The sequence below is a fragment of the Bos javanicus genome, chromosome 5 (genome assembly GCF_032452875.1).
Source record: "Bos javanicus breed banteng chromosome 5, ARS-OSU_banteng_1.0, whole genome shotgun sequence".
NCBI lineage: Eukaryota > Metazoa > Chordata > Mammalia > Artiodactyla > Bovidae > Bos > Bos javanicus.
The window spans coordinates 88,472,762-88,495,888 of NC_083872.1; the positions used below are offsets into that span (position 1 = coordinate 88,472,762).

Here is a 23,127-nt window from a genome sequence, read left to right on the forward strand (position 1 = left end):
GCCTGGAGAATCCCATGGACAGAGAGGAGCCTGGCAAGCTATGATCCATAGAGTCAAAAAGAATCGGACACAACTGAAGCAACTTTGCACTAAAATACTCACAGTAAGGAACTGGTTAAATTATGAGCCACCTATCCAGTCAAATAATATCCTGGCATTAAAATAATGCCCATCATATCTTGTTAAATAAGATATGCTCATATCTTTAAATAAAGATATGGTATGGGCCCATACCATTAAATAAGCTTTGCCCATCATATCTTGTTAAATAAGCTTGTATGTTGCAATAGCAGGGATAAGATGATCCCATTTTGGTTAGAAAACAAACAACTGTTTGGAATGAGAGGCTTCAGCCACTAAGGGTTGAGAAATCACAGTGGGTAATATCTGAATATGACAATATTACTTTAAAGTAAGGCTTAGGGAGACTTCTCAAAAAACTTTCCATCTGTTGTCTCTTCATGTCCTGAATTCTTCACAGACTGCCTTCTGAAAGGACCTGTTTCTTCTCTGGGCCTGCAAAGGGGAAGAGAGTCTTCCTCAGTTTTTGGCTAAAGGTTCTCTAACACATGTCTTTTCCTATGTATTTCTGAATAACTTGAGATTTACTCTCATCTCGAGCTTCCTGTGCTGTGTGCTGCACTTAGTTGCTCTGTCGTGTCTGACTCTTTGCGACCCCAGGGACTGTAACCCACCACGATCCTCTGTCCATTGGATTCTCCAGGCAAGAATACTGGAGTGGGTTTCTATGCCCTTCTCCTCTAGCTTCCTACTCTTTGAATAAATATAAATCTGCTAGGGCCCTCCTTGGGTTCTAGAGGAAAAATTGCTACCAGCAAGGCAAAACTGGCCCTCAAATGTATTTTGTTTGGCTTTTACTGTTTTTTTTTTTTTTTTTTTTAAAGCCATGTGAATTATATGATCAATATTAAAGACTAGATTTCATATAAAAATATGGATTTTTAGTTTTCCTTAGAAAAAGCATCAGTATATCTGGCAGCACTGAGTCGCAGTGCCCATCAACAGAATATGGATCAGTTCCTGATCTTTTCAGTTTGATCAGGTGTCTTCTGTTTACCGCAGTCCTCAGCACTCCCTGTTATTTTCCTTCCATTCTGCTTGTGCTTCCAACCTGGATTCTGTAGATGTGTGATTTTGCAACTTCTCTATGCTAGACTCTTTTTAGCTCAGCTGTATATCCTTAACCTTTATACCAGTGGCCTGAGAAAGTTAACAGATTTGCTTCATTTGCTTATATTCTTGGCATTTCTGGGTAGGTACATCAATCATCTCAATAGACATGGGATTGAGCAAGCTCTGGGAGTTGGTCAAAGACAGGGAAGTCTGGCCTGCTGCAGTCCATGGGGTCGCAAAGAGTCAGACACAACTGAGCAACTAAACTGAACTGAAACCAATCAAATGAAAACATCTATATATACTGACCACAGTAAGTACGTAGATGCTTTCATCGTACTTACTGTGGTGAGTGTATAATGTCTGAGGACATTAGGAGTTACAAGACATGCTTTATACTCTTGGGTGGCTTATTCTCCATTTGTGGAGGATGTATACGTACAATGGAGGACAGCAATTGGTACTAAATGCCTAGTGTCCAGAGTGTCTGGTTAGAGGGTGTAGGTTTTTTGGTGGCAGTGGGCAGGACTGTGGATGACAATCCTAGAAAATGAGATTGGTCAGGGGAAGTGCTAAGGAAGGAAGACCTTAGCCTGTATTTGAAAGTTGGCAGAATCTGGTGACTCACAATCTTTATTGTGCACGTGAATTTTATAGAACTTCAGCTTTTCAATGGGCTTCCCTTGTGTCTCAGCTGGTAAAGAAGCCGCCTGCAATGCGGGAGACCTGGGTTCAATCCCTGGATTGGGAAGATCCCCTGGAGAAGGGAAAGGGTACCCACTCTAGTATTCTGGCCTTGAAAAGAGTTCAGACACGCCTGAGTGACTTTCACTTTCACTTTCAACTTTTCACGCTGTACTCAGAGATAGTGATTCAAGAGGGCTGAGGTGGGACCAAGAATATTGTTGTTGTTTAGTCGATTCATTGTGTCTGACTCTTTTTTGACCCCGTGGACTGTAGCCCACCAGACTCCTCTGTCTGTGGGATTTCCCAGGCAACAATAGTGGAGTGGGGTTGCCATTTCCTATTCCAGGGGATCGAACCAGCATCTTCCACAATGGCAGGTGGATTCTTTACCGCTGATCCACCAGGGAAGCCCAGGACCAAGAATCAGTTCAGTTCAGTCACTCAGTCGTGTCTGGCCAAGAATACTCGTCTCAGCTATGCATGGCAGGGTGATTCTGATGTCCCAGACAACAATACTGGAGTGAGTTGCCATGCTGTCTTTCAGGGGATTTTCCCAGCCTGGGGATCAAACCCACATCTCCTGCAGCTCCTGCATTGCAGGCAGATTCTTTACTCACTGAGCCATTTTTTATATATAGTAGTGTGTATATTTCAGGGCTTCCCAAGTGGCTCAGTTAATAAAGAATCCGCCTGCAATACAGGAGACACAGGCAGACACCAGTACGATCTGTGGGTCGGGAAGATCCCCTGGAGGAGGGCATGGCAACCCACTCCAGTATTCTTGCCCGGAGAATCCCATGTACAGAGGAGCCCAGCAGGGCAACAATCCAAAGGGTCACAAAGAATCAGATGTGACTGAGCATGCATTCATTCCTGTATAAAACAGATAAATAATAAGAACCTACTGCATAGCACAGAGAACTCTATTAGATACTCTGTAATAACCTTTATGGGAAAAGAATCTTAAAAGAATAGAGACATGTACATGTATAACTGATTCAGTTTGCTGTATGCATGAAACTAGTGAAACATTGCCAATCAACTATACTTCAATAAAAAACTAATAAAAACATTTTTTAAATGAGGAAATCAAGTGGGGAATATTCTCTTCCAGAGTTACTGGCTTCTGAGCTTCCTACCTCCCCTAACTGTATTTTTTAAAAAATCTGTCATCCTTACTTGTGAGAAAAAAGGAAAAGTTCTTTCTAGAACACCCCTTTTCCCAGTTTTGCTCCCTTAGTCAATTCCCAGGAACGCCCTTACCCGACAAACCTCCAATCAGCTAAATTTTACAGCCTCTAAATTCCATACTCACATCCTTACCTCTGTTTATTTCACCCTCCCACCCTCCCCAGTTCCTTCAGTGTGGCCCATGTATGTCAGAGTCCCCCTGCCATGCTTATTAGAGATGCGTATTCTTGGTCCTGGGCTTCCCTAGTGGATCAGCAGTAAAGAATCCACCTGCCATTTCGGGAGATGCCGGTTCGATCCCTGGGTCGGGAAGATCCCCTGGAATAGGAAATGGCAACCCCACTCCACTATTGTTGCCTAGGAAATCCCATGGACAGAGGAGTCTGGTGGGCTATAGTCCATAGGGTCGCAAAGAGTAGAACATGACTGCAGCGACTGAGCATGTGTATATGTCTATCCCAATCTCCCAATTTTTCCCTCCTTTTTCATTTTTAATGGAAATAGTTATATATGGGACAATACTGATTTTTAAAAATGTAATAATTAATAGTTAACTAGCAGGCAGTTGCTACTTCAAGTGCTTAATCAGTTAAATTGGATTAACGGTTTAACAGTCTGCTGCATTACTGAGTAACTGTGCACTATTTATAGTTGAAAACAAAACAGATGTCTTAATTCCCACCATGTTTTAGTGGAATAAACATTGAACTGGGGGTCAGGGTTTTTGCCCCAACACATCATATGGTAACTGGTTTATGGTTGGTTGGCACTCAGTAAATACTTGTCGCATTTTCTTAGCTAAAAGGTGTTTGATGTTTGTGGTTCTTCATTCCTGGGGGGAAAAAGGAATTTGATTAGGTTAGTAGTTTTCTGCAGTATCAAATTCCTTACTGTGTCTCAGTGTCACTTTCAAAACTGAGAGAGACCAAGAGGTCAGTTGGAGAAGGAAATGGCAGCCCACTCCAGTTTTCTCGCCGGGAGAATCCCATGGACAGAGGAGCCTGGTGGACTATAGTCCATGGAATCTCGAAGAATCAGACACGACTGAGCAACTAACACAAAAGGTCAGTGTGGAAGGATGCCCACCTTGACCTCAAAACATCTTCTCATTTGTTTTTTGTATTTCTTTTTCTTTTTATGGAGTTTTTCTTCATACAATCTTGTTTGAAAAAACAAGAGACTTCCATTTCAAAGCAAACAGAATAACAACATCAACAGTAGTAAGTTTAAAAGTCTCTGAAGTATTGAAGAAGTGATTTGATTCAATTCCACACATATTTACAAGCCTCCGTGCAGAGCTTTAATACCTAATTCTCATGACTCATTGAGCATAAATGAGTTACAATGTTTTTCACTTCTGCTTTAGTTTTTGGAGTATTTCCTTGAATTTGTAGGGGATCTTAGTGGACATAAACCTGCAGACACTTCATAAATATTAACAGTAAAAAATAATTTGTTTGGTAGATAATAGAGGAGGGAAGTTATGAAGAGGGGAGAGGAAGAGGCACTGGAGCAGCCTCAAACGTGTGTGCTAAGTCGCTTCAGTCGTGTCTGACTCTTTGCAACTCCATGGACTGTAGCCCGCCAGGCTCCTCTGTCCATGGGATTTTTCAGGCAAGAATACTGGAGTGGGTTGCCATTTCCTTCTCCAGGGGATCTTCCCAACTCAGGGATCAAACCCACATCTTTTATGTCTCCTGCATTGTATTGGCAGGCAGGTTCTTTACCACTTGGGCGACCTGGAAAGTCTCCAACAAAAGTACAGAGAGACAAGAAATTCAGGCCGTATTGGAGGTCAACAGTTGTAAATAAAATGGTGTGGAGAGAACTTGGGGTGTGAGCATAGATGATGTGGTTTGAGTAAAGGATGAACAGGGACTTCAGCATGTTGATGGGTCCTGAGTGTCTCAATGAAGATCTCAAACATTTTTGCCTGTGAATAAAGAGCAAACGTATTTTGTACGTTTTTCTTTTGATAGGGAAGTGATTCACACTAGCCTTTGTTTATATGAAGATTTACTGTGAGATAATTCTGGTTCCAAATAGGAAAAGGAGTATGTCAAGGCTGTATGTTGTCACCTGCTTTTTTTTTTTGTTTTTGAATGTCTTATTCTAAATGGTGAAAGCTGATCTCATCATTCTCAAACCTAACCTGCTTCTGACTTCTCTATTTCAATTAAGAGTGTGTTGTCCTCCTTTCATTAAATTATGGTTGGTTGATCTTTTTTCTTGCCTTACCAAATACTGATGAGAGTCCTATTGATTTTTCTGTCAAATATTCTCACATATACACTTCTGTCTCACTGAAATCACTGTAATTTAGGCATATTACTATAAATAATCTTCCATCCAATACTTGGGCCCTGCTGGGTTTGGTCATACCAGTTAGGGTAGATAGTGTTGTCACTCAGTCATGTCCAACTCTGCCACCCATGGACTGTAGCCTGCCAGGCTCCTCTGTCCATGGGATTCTCCAGGCAAGAATACTGGAGTGGGTTGCCATTTCCTTCTCCAGGGTGCTTTTTTAACTTATATGCAGAGTACATCATGAGAAACGCTGGGCTGGAAGAAACACAAGCCGGAATCAAGATTGCTGGGAGAAATATCAATAATCTCAGATATGCAGATGACACCACCCTTATGGCAGAAAGTGAGGAGGAACTAAAAAGCCCCTTGATGAGAGTGAAAGAGGAGAGTGAAAAGTTGGCTGAAAGCTCAACATTCAGAAAACAAAGATCATGGCATCTGGTCCCATCACTTCATGGCAAATAGATGGGGAAACAATGGAAACAGTGTCAGATTTTATTTTTGGGCTCCAAAATCACTGCAGATGGTGATGGCAGCCATGAAATTAAAAGACACTTACTCCTTGGAAGAAAGGTTATGACCAACCTAGACAGCATAATAAAAAGCAGAGATACTACTTTGCCAACAATGGTCCATCTAGTCAAGGCTATGGTGTTTCCAGTAGTCATGTATGGATGTGAGAGTTGGACTATAAAGAAAGCTGAGTGCTGAAGAACTGATGCTTTTGAACTGTGGTGTTGGAGAAGACTCTTGAGAGTCCCTTGGACGGCAAGGAGATCCAACCAGTCCATCCTAAAGGAAATCAGTCCTGGGATTTCTTTGGAAGGACTGATGCTAAAGCTGAAAGTCCAGTACTTTGGCCACCTCATGCAAAGAGTCGACTCATTGGAAAAGACTCTGATGCTGGAGGGATTGGGGGCAGGAGGAGAAGAGGACGACAGAGGGTGAGATGGCTGGATGGCATCACCGACTCGATGGCCGTGTGTTTGAGTGAACTCCGGGAGTTGGTGATGGACAGGGAGGCCTGGCGTGCTGCAGTTCATGGGGTTGCAAAGAGTCGGACACAACTGAGTGACTGGACTGAACTGAACTGAACTTTTAAAGCAAGTTGAGGGAGGGATGTGATTAGTTTGCTGCAAACTTCTTGGCGTCAGAATTCTTTGTTCTTGCAGCTGTTTACATAGGTCAGGTCATAATGTCCTGCAAACCTGCAATGAAACAAAAGTTATTCTCTGTTCTGCAACTTTTTATCTCCATATGAAGGGACTCTAAAGGTCAGAACCCTAAGAATAAGCAAGCCATCCTGTAACATTCTTTTACAAAAGATGCAAAACCAGAATGACTAAGCACAAGAAAAGGAACAGATCTAATATGGAGTCAGATTTGTTCTTTTCTACTGACTTGATGGATGTGAGTCTGCGTGAACTCTGGGAGTTGGTGATGGACAGGGAGGCCTGGCGTGCTGTGATTCATGGGGTCGCAAAGAGTCGGACACGACTGAGCAACTGAACTGAACTGAACTGATTATAATATAAACTGATGTTTTATAGTTGGCTTCCAGAATTTATATCCAAATATGTGCAAAATACATAATACAACAATTGAAACTTAAACTGATGTTTTATTTTGTAGTTGGTTTCCAGAAGTTATATCCAGAATAATGGATATGTGAAAATACATATTACTCCTTAGAATGATTAAGTGTTATTTTTAAATAATGAATTGAGTCAAATAGTTTAATAGGGAGCTCAGTTCAGTTCAGTTGCTCAGTCGTGTCCGACTCTTTGCAACCCCATGAACTGCAGCACGCCAGGCCTCCATGTCCATCACCAACTACCAGAGTTTATCCAAACTCATGTCCATTGAGTCAGTGATGCCATTCAACCATCTCAGCCTCTGTTGTCCCCTTCTCCTCCCGCCCTCAATCTTTCCCAGCATCAGGGTCTTTTCAAATCAGTCAGTTCTTCACATCAGGTGACCAAAGAATTGGAGTTTCAGCTTCAGCATCAGTCCTTCTAATGAATATTCAGGACTGATCTCCTTTAGGATGGACTGGTTGGATCTCCTTGCAGTCCAAGGGACTCTCAAGAGTCTTCTCCAACACCACAGTTCAAAAGCATCAGTTCTTTAGCACTCAGCTTTCTTTATAGTCGAACTCTCACATCCATACATGACTACTGGAAAAACCATAGCCTTGACTAGACGGACCATTGTTGGCAAAGTAGTGTCTCTGCTTTTTATTATGCTGTCTAGGTTGGTCATAGCTTTTCTTCCAAGAAGAAAGCGTCTTTTAATTTCATGGCTGCAGTCACCATCTGCAGTGATTTTAGAGCCCAAAAAATAAAGTCAGCCACTGTTTCCACTGTTTCTACATCTATTTGCCATGAAGTGATGGGACTGGATGCCATGATCTTTGTTTTCTGAATGTTGAGCTTTAAGCCAACTTTTTCACTCTCCTCTTTCACTTTCATCAACAGGCTCTTTAGTTGTTCTTCACTTTCTGCCATAAGGGTGGTGTCATCTGCATATCTGAGGTTACTGATATTTCTCCTGGCAAACCTGATTCTAGCTTGTGCTTCCTCCAGCCCAGTATTTGTCATGATGTACTCTGCAAACAAGTTAAATAAGCAGGGTGACAATATACAGCCTTGACGTACTCAGTTTCCTATTTGGAACCAGTCTGTTGTTCCATGTCCAGTTCTAACTGTTGCTTCCTGACCTGCATACAGATTTATCAAGAGGCAGGTCAGGTGGTCTGGTATTCCCATCTCTTGAAGAGTTTTCCAGTTTATTGTGATGCACACAGTCAAAGGCTTTGGCGTAGTCAGCCAAGCAGAAATAGATATTTTTCTGGAACTTTCTTGCTTTTTCAGTGATCCAGCAGATGTTGGCAATTTGATCTCTGGGTCCTTTGACTTTTCTAAAACCAGCTTGAACATCTGGAAGTTCATGGTTCACGTATTGCTGAAGCCTGGCTTGGAGAATTTTGAGCATTACTTTACTAGCGTGTGAGATGAGTACAATTGTGCAGTACTTTGAGCATTCTTTGGCATTGCCTTTCTTTGGGATTGGAATGAAAACTGACCTTTTCCAGGCCTGTGGCCACTGCTGAGTTTTCCAAATTTGCTGGCATATTGAGTGCAGCACTTTCACAGCATCATCTTTCAGGATTTGAAATAGCTCAACTGGAATTCCATCACTTCCACTAGCTTTGTTCGTAGTGATGCTTCCTAAGGCCCACTTGACTTCACATTCCAGGATGTCTTGCTCTAGGTGAGTGTGAGTGATCACACCATCGTGATTATCTGGGTTGTGAAGATCTTTTTTGTATAGTTCTGTGTATTCTTGCCATGTCTTCTTGATATCTTCTGCTTCTGTTAGGTCCATACCATTTCTGTTCTTTATTGAGCCCATCTTTGCATGAAATGTTCCCTTGGCATTTCTAATTTTCTTGAAGAGATCTCTAGCCTTTCCCATTCTGTTGTTTTCCTCTATTTCTTTGCATTGATCACTGAGGAAGGCTTTCTTGTCTCTCTTTGGTATTCTTTGGAACGCTGCATTCAAATGGGTATATCTTTCCTTTTCTCCTTTGCCTTTCACTTCTCTTCTTTTCACAGCTATTTGTAAGGCCTCCTTAGACAACCATTTTGCTTTTTTGCATTTGTTTTTCTTGGCGATGGTCTTGTTCCCTGTCTCCTGTACAATGTCACGAACCTCCATCCATATTTCATCAGGCACTCTGTCTATCAGATCTAGTCCCTTATATCTATTGCTCACTTCCACTATATAATTGTTAGAGATTTGATTTAGGTCATACCTGAATGGTCTAGTGGTTTTCCTTACTTTTTCCAGTTTAAGTCTGAATTTGGCAATAAGGATCTGAGCCACAGTTAGCTCCCAGTCTTGTTTTTGCTGACTGTATAGAACTTCTCCATCTTTGGCTGCAAATAATATAATCAATCTGATTTCAGTGTTGGCCATCTGGTGATGTCCATGTGTAGAGTCTTCTCTTGTGTTGTTGGAAGAGGGTGTTTGCTATCTTCAGTGCGTTCTCTTGGCAGAACTCTATTAGCCTTTGCCCTGCTTCATTCTGTACTCTAAGGCCAAATTTGCCTGTTACTCCAGGTGTTTCTTGACTTCCTACTTTTGCATATATAAATACTCGGGCTCCCCTGGTGGCGCAGAAGGTAAAGAATCTGCCTGCAGTGCGGGACACCTGGGTTTTGATCCCTGGGTTGGGAAGATACCCCAGAGGAGGGCATCACAACCCACTCCAATATTCTTGCCTGGAGAATCCCATGGTCAGAGATGGTGGGCTACAGTCCATGGGGTCACAGAGTCAGACTGAGCAACTCAGCACAGTACAGCACATATAAATACTCAACATCATTCAGTTTCCAGAGATGCATCCTGTGTAGCAGAACTATTAATAGTGAACTAGTCTTTTTATAATCATAATTTTATTAGTGGAATGGGGAATACAGATCTTAGCAACAGCTTTCTGGAAATTCATTTTGTGTAATTGAAGAACAGTTAACCTTTTTTAAATGGAAGGGATGTGCAAATATTCTATCATTAGTATTTATAAATATATATCCCCAGGCAAAATTTTGGGTAATGCTTTTTTAAAGGGCTCAATAATTAAATATCTGTAATGAGAAGCATTTGTCTCTGAAATAAATTAACTAATTACTAGATCTTTTCATCACAAAAATGCTTAAGCATGCAAAGTTAAAAAAAAATACAGCTGAAATTTTAATTTTGACTTCCAAGGGCCTGGCTAAATAAAACTGAAAAAACGAATACCGGAAAAGCTTATTTACTTGAAAGCACCAAAGCTGCTTTTGATTCAGCTGCATCTGAACATGCATCATTATTTTGCATGTTTATCTTGGTGCCATACTTGCTAGGAATTTGCTTGTGGGAAGTTGGCAGTCTCTAGCTGAAATAATAAAGTGGGGTACAGAGATAAAGAGATGTGCATCTGAAGAATACGGTTGGAGGGTTGGGGGCTTAATTGATGGACTGGTTAGAATGTAATTAGGTCCTTGAGCAGGGCAGTGCAATTAAATACGTCAAGGAGGGCATAATTAGATGGGTGGCTGAATGGTATAATTACATTCATAAGAAGGGGGGGCTGTAATTAGATGTGAGGCAGGGGGTGTATTTAGATGCTTAGACTGAGGATATAATTAACATAGGGATGAGAAATTAAATTATGTGTGTGGGTGAAGCATAATTATATGTGGGAGTCCATGTGGATATGTGGGTGAGGGTACATAGAAATGAACGGTTTGGACTGCAGTTAGGTGTGAGTTCATCTTCTTTTGGACAAAAACTTGATATTTTCATCAAGTAAGGGCAAGCATATGTTTTGACTTCATGAGTAATAGCAGCTGACATCTAGTGACAGCCTTTCAGGCCATTCTAAAGGGCTGCAAATCAAACCCCCCTGTTTTTCTATTAGAACTTGAGACCCACATCCAACAATGACATTGATTATTCTTCTTAATCATGGCACTGTACGGTGTTCTAAGTACTGAAAGATTTGGTAAATTTTCCAGCTTGAAAACACAACTGCATGACAAGGAAGACTTACTTTTCCTTCCTATCAAAGAGGAGTTTGAAAGGTAACAAAAAAGATTTCCCTTGAATTGTGAAAATAGAAATGCCAACTCTTCTAGCTAAAAGTATCAGTGTAAAGTTACGTGCGTAACAAAACCAACAAAATTTAGCTTGACAGCCTCATCTTTTTTTGTTTGTTTATGAAACCATGTTTATTCAGAAATATTTATGGCATTTCTCCCCTTCCCTCCAAGTATAAAAGCAACAAGGTGAGGAATAGAGGTTATAGATACAGTAGGGATAGAAGAAAGAGGGATAGAAGAGGGAGAGAAGAAAGCTAGACGAGGAAGAATCTAGAGTAGCGGGTAAGTGAAAATCACTCAGTGAGTCTGAGAAACTTATATTGAATCAGTGAAGTATGGTGAGAATTATAATAACCTAAGTATCCTATATTAAACTTGAAACAGTGGTGTCTTTTGTTGCCATCTTCAAAAGCAAGAGGGCATTTTAAAATACAAGTTCAGAAGCTGGCTTGCTTAACTATAAAGCCATAAGTAAAAGCACAAAATATGCCCCAGGCCTTTAGGTGGAAGAAAAATGTCACAAGGCCCAGTACTATGGTAATTCTAGTTTGACCTCAGGGTCAAACACTCTCCTGCTCAATACAAAGGAGGACCTAGTGATGTAAGCCTGAAATCTTCTCAAAGAAGGTGGTCTTTTCCCCCTCTCTCACTTCCCTTTGATTATAAAATTGTAGTCCACTTAATCCTGGGGGCAGAGCCCCCTTGCCTGCCCATTTGCATCTCTCACAAGCATCCTATATTAATACATCTACTCCTTGTCTATCAAAAACATACAAGTTTATTGCTTACAGAAATTTCTTGATATTAAAGTGTTTTAATTGGCCACTAGTCTGCTTAATCTAATTCAGTCTGTTACTTAATTTTCCTAATGCTAGGCACCCCAGAGCTGCTTCTCACCTTTTGAGAGCCTAAGTTATTTCTGGTTGAACTCCACTGTAGAAAGAATCTAAGTGGGACACTTACAAGATTTCAAACTTTTTGACTTCCTGGTGTTCCTACTTCTGCTGCTGCTGCTGCTGCTAAGTCGCTTCAGTCGTGTCTGACTCTGTGCGACCCCAGAGATGGCAGCCCACCAGGCTCCGCCATCCCTGGGATTCTCCAGGCAAGAACACTAGAGTGGGTTGCCCTTACCTTCTCCAATGCATGAAAGTGAAAAGTGAAAGTGAAGTTGCTCAGTCATGCCCGACTCTTAGCAACCCCATGGACTGCAGCCTACCAGGCTCCTCCATCCATGGGATTTTCCAGGCAAGAGTACTGGAGCCTAGATCTGAGGTTGTGCTTGCACACCAAGTTCCTTCAGTCGTGTCCGAGTCTTTGTGACCCTATGGACTATAGCCCACCTGGTTCCTCTGTCCATGGGATTCTCCAGGTAAGAACACTGGAGTAGATTGCTAGGCCCTCCTCCAGGGGACATTCCTGACCAGGGATTGAACCCATGTCTGCTGCAGCTCCTGCATTGGCAGGCGGGTTCTTTACCATAGTGCCACCTGGGAAGCCCCTGGCTTTAAAGTTAGTTATATTTATTACTTCGATGTAGAGACATTACAGCCTGCAACCTAGTCCTCAGTTTTGCCCTACCGTGGTTCTGTAGAACACTTTTTATTCTTTGATTCTGAGTTTACATCAGTGTGTGATGCTAGTTTTTTACACTGAATGCCTAAAAGTTACCCTCTCTCTCCAAGACTGTTGTAACTTAATTTTCAGTCAGAGGCACTCTTACTGAAATGTTCTATATTCCCGTGAGAATAATTAACGGCAACATTTTTTAGCCCAGTTCTTTCTATATTAAATGGTTTGCATGTTTCTTTTTTCCCATGCCTGTCCTTCCTCCCCTCTTCCCAAGGCCAGCTCAAGCTCCTAAGAGTTTTAGAGATTGATGGTGGTCGACTCAGTCCTCCACAGAGGTAGTGTAATTATCATTCAGGACATCTAGTTAGGTCTGTGGGATGGAAGAGGAGTAAGTGATCGTGGTCACTGTGTCTTACTACTTTGTTGTCTTGTGTGGATTGCCCATGAGGAGGAGGCAGAAGTCAGGCACTTGGCTTTGGACATGACTTGTTAAATAAGACTTTTAAGGGCTTCCCTGGTGGCTCAGCTGGTAAAGAATCCACTTGCAATGCAGGAGACCCCGCTTCGATTCCTGGGTCGGGAAGATCTGCTGGAGAAGGGATATGTTACCCACTCCAGTATTCTTGGGCTTCCCTTGTGGCTCAGCTGGTAAAGAATCTGCCTGCAATGCGGGAGATCTGGGTTAGACCCCTGGGTTGGGACGATCCCCTGAGAAGGGAAAGGCTACCCATTCCAGTATTCTGGCCTGGAGAATTCCATGGGGTTGCAAAGAGTTGGACATGACTGAGCGACTTTCACTTTTCAAATAAAGCTTTTATTCATTTAATTATAAAATCCATTCCTGGATCCTCTGGAGCTATTTATGTAAGGCAGGAAGAACCAGGTTTAAGTTCTTCAGTTTTTAATAGCCTTTGTCAAAAGTCATATTCTCAGCCAGGAATATTTTCACAGTTGGCATTTGTGGTTTTTATCTGAAAAAGTCTTCCAGCCTGTAACAAGTCTTTTTACCTTCATTCATGCCATAAGACATCAGCGACTCTAATTTTTGTCTTTTTTTTTAATCTTGGCATCTGGTCCGATCACTTCATGGGAAATAGATGGGGAAACAGTGGAAAAAGTGTCAGACTTTATTTTTTGGGGCTCCAAAATTACTGCAGATGGTGATTGCAGCCATGAAATTAAAAGACGCTTACTCCTTGGAAGGAAAGTTATAACCAACCTAGATAGCATATTGAAAAGCAGAGACATTACTTTGCCAACAAAGGTCTGTCTAGTCAAGGCTATGGTTATTCCAGTGATCATGTATGGATGTGAGAGTTGGACTGTGAAGAAAGCTGAGCACCGAAGAATTGATGCTTTTGAACTGTGGTGTTGGAGAAGACTCTTGAGAGTCCCCTGGACTGCAAGGAGATCCAACCAGTCCATTCTGAAGGAGATCAGCCCTGGGATTTCTTTGGAAGGAATGATGCTAAAGCTGAAAGTCCAGTACTTTGGCCACCTCATGCAAAGAGTTGACTCATTGGAAAAGACTCTGATGCTGGGAGGGATTGAGGGCAGGAGGAGAAGGGGATGACAGAGGATGAGATGGCTGAATGGCATCACTGACTCGATGGACATGAGTCTGAGTGAACTCCGGGAGTTGGTGATGGACAGGGAGGCCTGGCATGCTGCGATTCATGGGCTTGCAAAGAGTCGGATACGACTGAGCAACTGACCTGAACAGAACTGAAGATTATCTAATAGGCCAGAAATCTCAACTGTCTTTCTTATGCCTAAAAACTGTAGTCCTCAGGTCCCAGCGTCATTTCCTCAGAAAGATCTTTTTCTTAACCTTATATAACACTCTATACTTCCCTATTTGTTAAATTTTGTTTCCTGTTTCCATGAGCAAGATATATGTCAGGTTTGTTCATCAGTCCCTTTCCAGAATTCAAAACAGCTCCTGCTCCTTAACAGGGCTCAACAAATAATTGTTGAATTAAAGGCAAACCAGGCATCAGAGCTATTTAAGAAGAGACACAGAGAGTGTAGGCTATGGACAGTGATGAGGATGAGGTAATCTCAGAAGCAAGATTCTGAATGGCTTCATTAATTGACTCTTATTTAGAGAGTGGTGGAATTTGTGTTTGTTCTTAACGTTTGGAGATTAAATTATATATCCATTATGGCAGAAGATTTAAATAGACATTTTTTCCAAAGAAGACATACAGATGGCCAATGGTCACATGAAAAGATGTTCAACATTGCTAATTATTAGAGAAGTACAAGTCAAAACTACGGTGAGGTACCACCTCACGGTGGTCAGAGTAACCACCATTGAAAAAATCTATAAACAGTAAGTGCTGAAGAGGATGTGGAAAAAAGGTAACCATCCTACAGTGCTGGTGGGAATGCAAATTGGTGCAGCCATTGTGAAAAGCAGTGTGGCGATTCCTCAAAAAACTAAAAATGGAGTTGTCATGTGATCCAGTTATTCCATTCCTGGGCATATGTCCGGGCAAAGTGATAATTCAAAAAGATACGTGCACCCCTAAATTCATAGCAGCACTATGCACAATAACCAAGACATGGGAACAACCTAAATGTTCATCAAAAGACAATGGATAAAGAAGATGGAATACTGCTCAGCCATAAAAAAGAATGAAATAACACAATCTGCGGCAATATGGATGGACCTAGAGATGATCATACTAAGTGAAGTAAGTCAGACAGAGAAGAACAAATACGTGATATTGCTTATATGTGGAGTCTCAAATATGCCACAAGTGAACTTAACCTACGAAACAGAAACAGGCTCACAGACGTGAGAACAGATTTGTGGTTGCCAAGGGGAAGGGGGAATGGGGAAGGGATCAAGTAGGAGTTTGGGATCAGCAGATGCAAACTATTATACACAGTATGGATAAAGAACAAAATCCATCTGTATAGCACAGGGAACTATATTCAGTATCTTGTGATAGACCATAATGAAAAAGAATATAAGTAAGGAATGTATGTATATGTGTAACTGAATCACTTTGCTGTACAGCAGAAGTTATCACTGTAAATCAACTGTATTTCAATAAAATATATTTTAAAAATAAATAAAATAATATATCCATTATGATGTTAAGAAAATGCCACTGTTTAGGGCAGACACTGTTTCAAGTAGATTGGATGCTCAACAGAACTCTTCGGATTAAATATAAATAATTAGCTTATTGAGCAAGCTGTTGATCATCTCATCTATTCTTAATTTGTGTGTAGAGCAGTGAGCAAAAAAAAAATATGGTATTTGGAATGATTCATACAAATATGTGCATTTAAAAACTCATTGACTGGGCTCCCTGGTGATCCAGTAGTTGAGTCTACCTTGCAATGCAGGGGACACTGGTTCAATCCTTGGTCCAGGAAGATCACACGTGCTGCAGGACAGCTAAGCCTGTGCAGCACAGCTGCTGAGTCTGTGCTCTAGAGCCCGGGAGCCACAACTACTGAGCTCGTGTGCTGTGACTACTGAAACCTGTGCATGCTGGAGCCTGTGCTCTGCAACAAGAGAAGCCACTGCAATGAGAAGCTGGTGTGCTGCACCTAGAGAGTAGTCCCTGCTCTCCAAAACTAGAGAAAACTCGTGCACAGCAACAAAGACCCAGCACAGCCAAAAGTAAAAATAATAAATAAATAAGGTAAATAATTATTTAAAAAAAACTTCTTTGGTCAAGTAGATACACCCTCAAAGGGCCAATGATAAAAAGTGCTTTGTTTAAAATCTATATAAAACCTTTGACATTGCAAGCCCCTCACACAAGGATAAACTACGTGTAATAGTAGGGATCCAGCAATGTAATGATATTTTTTCTCCAGAGAATTTAGTTTTTTAGTGTTTAGTAATGTACTAATCTCATTTGTATAGGATTTCAGAGTTTTCTGATAATTTTCAACACCTCAGTTCATTTTTAATTTTCATAATCATACTGAGAGACAGATGGGAATGGTTATTATCATTCCTCATTGCCTGACTTCCAGTGAAGCACTGAGAGTTTGAGGGGCCTGGCAAACCATAATCTGAATCCAGATGGTTAAGATAATATAGTCATTAAGAAGATGGCCATTAACAGATGGAAGAGTGATAGGTGAAAAAACGTGGACAAAGATTTATAAGGTGAATTGGTGGTCATGCAATATTTTGAGCCCATGGCTGTAATCAATTCGCCTAATCCAGTCTTTCATTTAGAGTAGTACTTTTAAGGTTAGCACGAGGAGTGTTGTAGCATAGTGCTGTGTTCTCAGATCTAGTAGATATTTTCTTACATGGATGCAAGGAGATACCTTTGAAAAGAAAGAATGAAGTTAGTACCTTAATAAAAATACTCCTTAACAGAATCACAATCTTTATGTGGAAATGGACTATCCAAAACATTATCAGTTCTTTCTATGTGGATGCGTATGTGCTAAGTTGCTTCAGTTGTGTCTACTCTTTGTGACCCTATGAACTGTAGCCCATCAGGTTCCTCTGTCCATGGGATTCTCCAGGCAAGAATACAGGAGCAGGTTGCCATGCCCTCCTCCAGGGGATCTTCCCAACCCAGGGATTGAAACCACATCTCTTAGTTTCCTGCGTTGGCAGGTGGGTTCTTTACCACTAGCACCAACTGGGAAGCCCCCCTTTCTGTGTAATAAACAACCAAATGGAGAACACCTTGTTCACACATCATTCTAATAAGCATTGACCATTGCCAAGATGAGATATTCTGCATCTTAAATAGAACAATGTTAGTATTATCTCAATTAGTTAAAAAAAATTTTCACAGTATTTTCCCTATTAAGTTTTTCCTTTTTAAACTTTGGTGAGCTCTTCTGTTTGCTGCTGCCAATGCCCTGAAGAGTGCACTCAGGGCACTGGAGAAACAGTTATTGAAATGAAATTGCTGTGTGAGGGCCAGTATTGACCAAATGAAGAGGAAGTAAGCAAATATTACCAGCTCCAACTCATACCAGCTCCAACCAGACTTCAGTTCAAAGGCTTTGAAAAGTATATATATTTATATACGTATATACATACATAAGGGGCTTCCCTGGTGGCTCAGACAGTAAAGTGTCTGCCTGCAATGCAGAAGGAAATGGCAACGCACTCCAGTATTCTTGCTTGGAAAATCCGATGGACAGAGGAGCCTAGTAGGTTACAGTCCATGGGGTCGCAAAGAGTCAGACACGACTAAGTGGCTTCACTTTATACATACAGGAAGATTACATATGTACGTGTGTGTGTTCTGTCTTGTCCGACTCATTTGCAACCCCACAGACTGTAGCCCACCAGGCTCCTCTGTCCATGGGATTTCCCAGGCAAAGTGGAGTGGGTTGCCATTTCCTCCTCCAGGGGATCTTCTCGATCCAGGAATCAAACTGACGTCTCTTGAGTCTCTTGCATTGGCAGGCAGATTCTTTACCACCAGTGTCACCTCAAATAGGTAAACACCATAGAAAATAGGTAAATTTTCTGCCATAAGATCATCTGTGTTAAGATAGATTTTGAGAATCACTCTTTACCATGTATTCCCCAAAACTCATGGAATCTGAGTATTTTGCGGCTTTAACAAGTCAGTAACCTTGCTAGGAGAAGGAAAAAGGTGAAAGAAGAGGGGGAAGGGTAATGGGGGAACCACCATGCTAGTAGCTTGGTGAAATGCTTTACCTCTGTTGTTTCATGTAATCCTATGCAGCATGTTCCGTCTTTAGAGACAGGAAGTGAAATGTCAAGGGGTCCCAAAATCTGGAAGTTAGGAGGTAGTATTTGTGCCCAGGTTTATGCTGTTACTACTGCTTTCCAGATTTGCATGTTCTGTGCCCAGATTCTTGTTCAGAAAACTGAGATTGCCAGTCAATCTGGTCCAGGGACTTTTCCTTAACAACGGGGGTGGGGCGGGGGTCGGGAAGTGGGGCTTAAGTTGACTTTTACAAAGTAAACTAAATATTAGTTGAGCATGAGTGAGACCGTACTTTTCACATAAACTATATACAAATAGTTGCAAATAGCCACATATTACTCACTGTACTCCGATCAGGCTTCCATCCTCACTTCTGAACCAGATCTGTCCTGGTGAAGGTTACCATTGACCTCTGTGTTCAAAATCCCATGGCAATTTTCAGCTCTTATTTTATATAATCTATCAATAGCATTTGCTGCAGTTTTCTCCTGTTCTTCTTGAGTATCTTTAGGTTACTTTTAAACAAAGAAAAAACTTACTTCTACGACACATTACTTTCCTGTTTTTTTTCTCCTCCATTGACCACTCCTCAGTCTCTTTTACCTATTTCTTCCCAGTCTCCTAATTTCTTTCTTGGAGCATCTGGAGATTCAGGTCTAAGACCTCCTCTCTTTCCTGTCTAAACTCGCTCACCAGGTAGTCCTCTGATTTTAAATACCAATTGTATGCTTTCTATCTTCAGGAGAAATAGGTTCCCTGACTGTATTCTTATATATTCAACTGCTTATTTGACATCACCACTTAAATGGCTTATGGAGATTTCATATTTTATGTCCTTAAAAGTGAACTCCAAATCATCTCACCCAGACCTGCCTCTCTGTTACTGTCCACGTCACAGTAAACGGCAAGTCCCTCTTTGCAGTTGTCTGAGCCCCGGCCTTGGCATTGTTCTTGATTCTTCCCTTATCCTATTTTCATTGCAGCTCTGGTCAGCTCTTCCTCCAAAACATCTCCAGAATCTGCTTACTTCCAGCCACCCCCACTGCTCTGACTCTAGCCCAGGCCACCATAATCTCTAGCCTGTCATTTCAGGAGACTGGTCTCTCTTTCTGTACGTGACATCTTGCAGCCTATTCACCCAGCAGCAGAGTGATTGTTCTAGAATATGACAGAATGCCACTCCTTTGCTCACCCTACCTTGACTTGATTCTCATCTGAGAATAAAACTTAGTCTTTACAGTATCCTTCAAAGCCCTTAGAATTTGTTCCCCAACCTTCCTACCAGCTAAGTCTCTGATCTCTTCTCCTCTGTCCCTTGCTTACTCATCTCCAGACACAGTGACCTCTTTCTCTTCATTTAAAACCCAGGAATGTCCCTCTTCCATGTCTGCCCCAGCGACTCCCCCAGGTGCCTGAAAGGCTCACTACCCCCTCACTTTCAAGGGATTTGCTTCCATATCTCCTGACCACCCTAGTTCAATGGCAGGTTTTCTTCAAAAGTATTTCCTGATTTTCTCATGCCAGTGATTTCTTTCTCTCCACCATATGATATTCTGTTTATTTTATTCATTTGTCTTTATCATCCATTTTCCACTGGAATCTGACCTCCTTGTGAACAGGGATTATTATATCCTGGTCACCCAGGACAGTGCTTGGAACATAGTAGGAACTCAGTAAATATTTGTGGAATAAAAGGGCAGTTAACTTGAGCATAAATACCTTAATCTACATCTAGCAAATTACAGATCTGACTTGTGTATTTCTAGTATTGATTCAAATCTTCCTCCCAGGAGTGAGTGAGAAAAATGCCATGTATCATCCTGGCTCATCCGGGAGAGCTGGAGTGCAGCCCTTTTCCTGACCCTCCTTCTCTGTATCCTGCTCTGGAGGTCACTGGACAGTCTCCGGAAAGCCTTTCCATCTGCAGGCATACGCTTAACACTGCAGTTTCAGTGCTGTATCTTCATTACCTTTATTGTCAGAGCTCTGCCTGTTCCTTTTACAAACTAGAAATCAAGGAAGTTAAATTTCCTTCTTGAGCTTTGCTGAGTGCCCCTCAGCTCCCAGTGACTATGTACATTCCTGGAATTTCATTTTTCTGCTTTAATTATTTATACCTATGTGCATATGTTCATATAATCATTTATCCTTTTGGTGTAATCCATATGATGCCCTCAGATTCATCAACAGTGGTGACTTAATATGGGCATGGTTGTTTTATACAGATGTAAGGTCTTCCGCCAGAGACTGCCAGCCACTGTGCCTGGTTTCAGCAAGCAGGAAATGCTGTGCTGGTGGTTCTTGCTGACCCAGCTAAAAGAGACTGAATGTCACATTTCACTTCCAGGGCTGTTGCTGGGTTTTGATAGTCCCTGGTACTATAAATAGCACTCCAGGGAACATTCAGGTACATGGGACATTTTCTTTGCAGTCCAGGTCAATGTCTGCAGAAAGTCACATGCTGCCTGGTTAGATACAAGTCACTTGCCCCTGAGTCGCTCCTAAGTTCTAAACAGACCCAGAGTGTGCATTTGCTCATAAACACTGCACTCGCTCTCAACATACTTCTGCACCTCTGTTGATGCTGCTCTCCCTGCCTGCAAAATCCTACTCATCCTTAAAGATTCATCTCAAGTTAGAAAGCTCTCCCTGAGTCGGCTTCACAGACGTGCCTTCTCATCCCTCTCTGGCTTCTCCACCACATGTGAAACATTCCTGTTGTACAGCGAGGTCACCTTCACAATACGGTCTGTTACATAAGCTTATATATTCACACTCTCCTCGCATCCCAAACTGTGAATCCTGAGACCTGTGACTTTGCTGTCTTTGTGTTTATCCCCAACAGTTAGCATAGGAAACGCTCAGCAACGTCTGTTGAGTGAATGACTGATTGTATGAACGAATGAAAGTGCATCTAAATAGGGGAGTAGAATTCATTTGAGTTTGTTCCCAGCTTAATGCCTTTGAAAAGAATCCAGTGTCTAGTGGGGATTTTCCCATTTTCCTTAGCAGTCACTCCCTATTATATGCATGGCCAGTTTGAGACCCAAAATGTGGTTGTATTGAAATCCACTTCAGGGAGTTAAAAAAGAAATGTTTTTATTTCAAAGGAATGGGCTAGTTTGCTCCTTGCAGGCTTCCTGGCATCTTTCTTTCTATGCGCTCTTTTCACTTTGCCCAGTCTTCAATCAAATTCTCCGGCCGGGTCTGCTGTAAACAATGATTTGGTGAGCGGTTGTGTGTTCTCTGCAGTGAAAACCCGCCTTGTTTTCTGTTGCTAGGCAACCCCATTCCAGCTGCCCTTGAAGAAATGCGCGGTGGTGGGAAATGGTGGGATTCTGAAGAAGAGTGGCTGTGGCCGTCAAATAGATGAAGCAGATTTTGTCATGCGGTAAGAGAGAGCTCCCACAGCGCGGCCTCCGCCTTCTCTCCTCTCCCTCACCCCTCCCGCCAGCCCCGGGGCCTTTGGCGACCAGTCACTGGTGATTAATCAGCTGTAGCTTCTCTTCGACTTCCCTCCAGGTTCACATACAAGTGAGTTGAGGAGAGGGCCAGGGAACCAGGGAACAGGCCCCAAGAAAGCACAAAGAAAAGAAACACTCAGAGGCCAAGGGGAGATACCCAAAGTGGAAACACTCATCTTATTTTAGATGATACAGTTGGGTGACTCCAACTTTAAAACTTGTCCTTAAGATGAATTCTCAATGAATAAACGATTTCATTTCATTCTGCACACTTTGCTGCTTTGTTTTTCACAAAAGCATTTGGAAGTAGTGAGTGGAATTCAAAGAGGGAGTGGATCTGTGCAGGACTAGGAAAACTGGAAGGAAGGAGGGGGAATACATTTTGAGCAAGGTGGCAGCTTAGTAAGGGGACTGAGTGGAGTGGTGACGTGATGTCGTTTGTACTGGAAAACAAGAGGTTCCTGCAGGGGTGTGTAAGGAGACTGCTAGGATACACCCAGCTGAGGATAGAGACCGTGACACTGAAATGGTGCCAACCTGCACCACTGGGTGATTTTGACCAGAAGGAAAGACAGTGAGTGATCAGATGGACACAGGCTTAGGATTGTCTGGGGGAGAGGGGAGAAGGGTGAGGAGGGACAGCATGGCTGGAGAGAGCTTTGGAATCTGAGCTGGAAGGAAGTTGGCCCTGAGAGGCATGGAGAAAGGAAGGGGTGCAATGGGGCCATACGACAGGACCATTCAGACCTGAGGGAGTGGAAATGGGAAAGATAAAGGAAGATGGAAAAATGAGAGTTAGTGTCAAAGAATGGCCCGCTGGAACATGTGACTTCTTAAGAATCTGACGTCAGCTTCTCTGGGATGAGCAGATATGTTATAGACAAAGAGGACACTTGTTACTGAAGAAATGTAGGAGCTTGGAGGCTACTCTGGGGAGTGTCTTACACGATGGCCCCAAAGTCTCCTTGAAGTGGGAATAAGTGAGGCATTGAGGCTTTGTGTTGGTTGCTCAGTTGTGTCTGACTGTGGCCCGCCAGACTCCTCTGCCCATGGAATTCTTCAGGCAAGAATAGTAGAGTGGGTTGCCACTTCCTTCTCCAGAGGATCATCTCAGCCCAGGGATTGAACCTGGATCTCCTGCATTGCAGGCAGATTTTTTACCTTCTGAGAAGGCTCTGGGGCCAGGACTATTGACTCTCAAGCAACACAGAGGGTGGAAAGCTGAAGTGGGGTGGAGGTTGGGGTTTTGTGTTCATTTTTAAGGATAATAAGGATAAATAAATAATGGTCTAAAGTGACGAAACAAACCAAAAAAAGGTAGCTGAGGGAACATTTAGCCACCTCTGGACTCTGAGCTAAGTGGAGTAGGGGAGAGTAAAGCTTGTCTGAGAGTGTTTCAAGGAAGCCATTTCAAGGGGAGGGTCAGATTCCTTCTGAGAGAGC

The 23,127-nt window shown here is 42.2% G+C and overlaps 1 protein-coding gene across 2 annotated transcripts in view; it reads left to right on the forward strand.

Annotated features, from left to right (window-relative positions):
* The window catches only part of ST8SIA1 (ST8 alpha-N-acetyl-neuraminide alpha-2,8-sialyltransferase 1), a 183,018-nt gene that overhangs the window by 82,406 nt on the left and 77,485 nt on the right, over nt 1-23,127 (forward strand). For both annotated transcript variants that reach the window (XR_009736594.1, XM_061417657.1), the window contains exon 3: nt 21,502-21,611. Coding sequence is in view for 1 of the 2 variants with exons in the window: in XM_061417657.1 (XP_061273641.1) it covers nt 21,502-21,611 (110 nt within the window). In the remaining variant the exon portion in view is untranslated. The remainder of the gene's footprint in view (nt 1-21,501; nt 21,612-23,127) is intronic.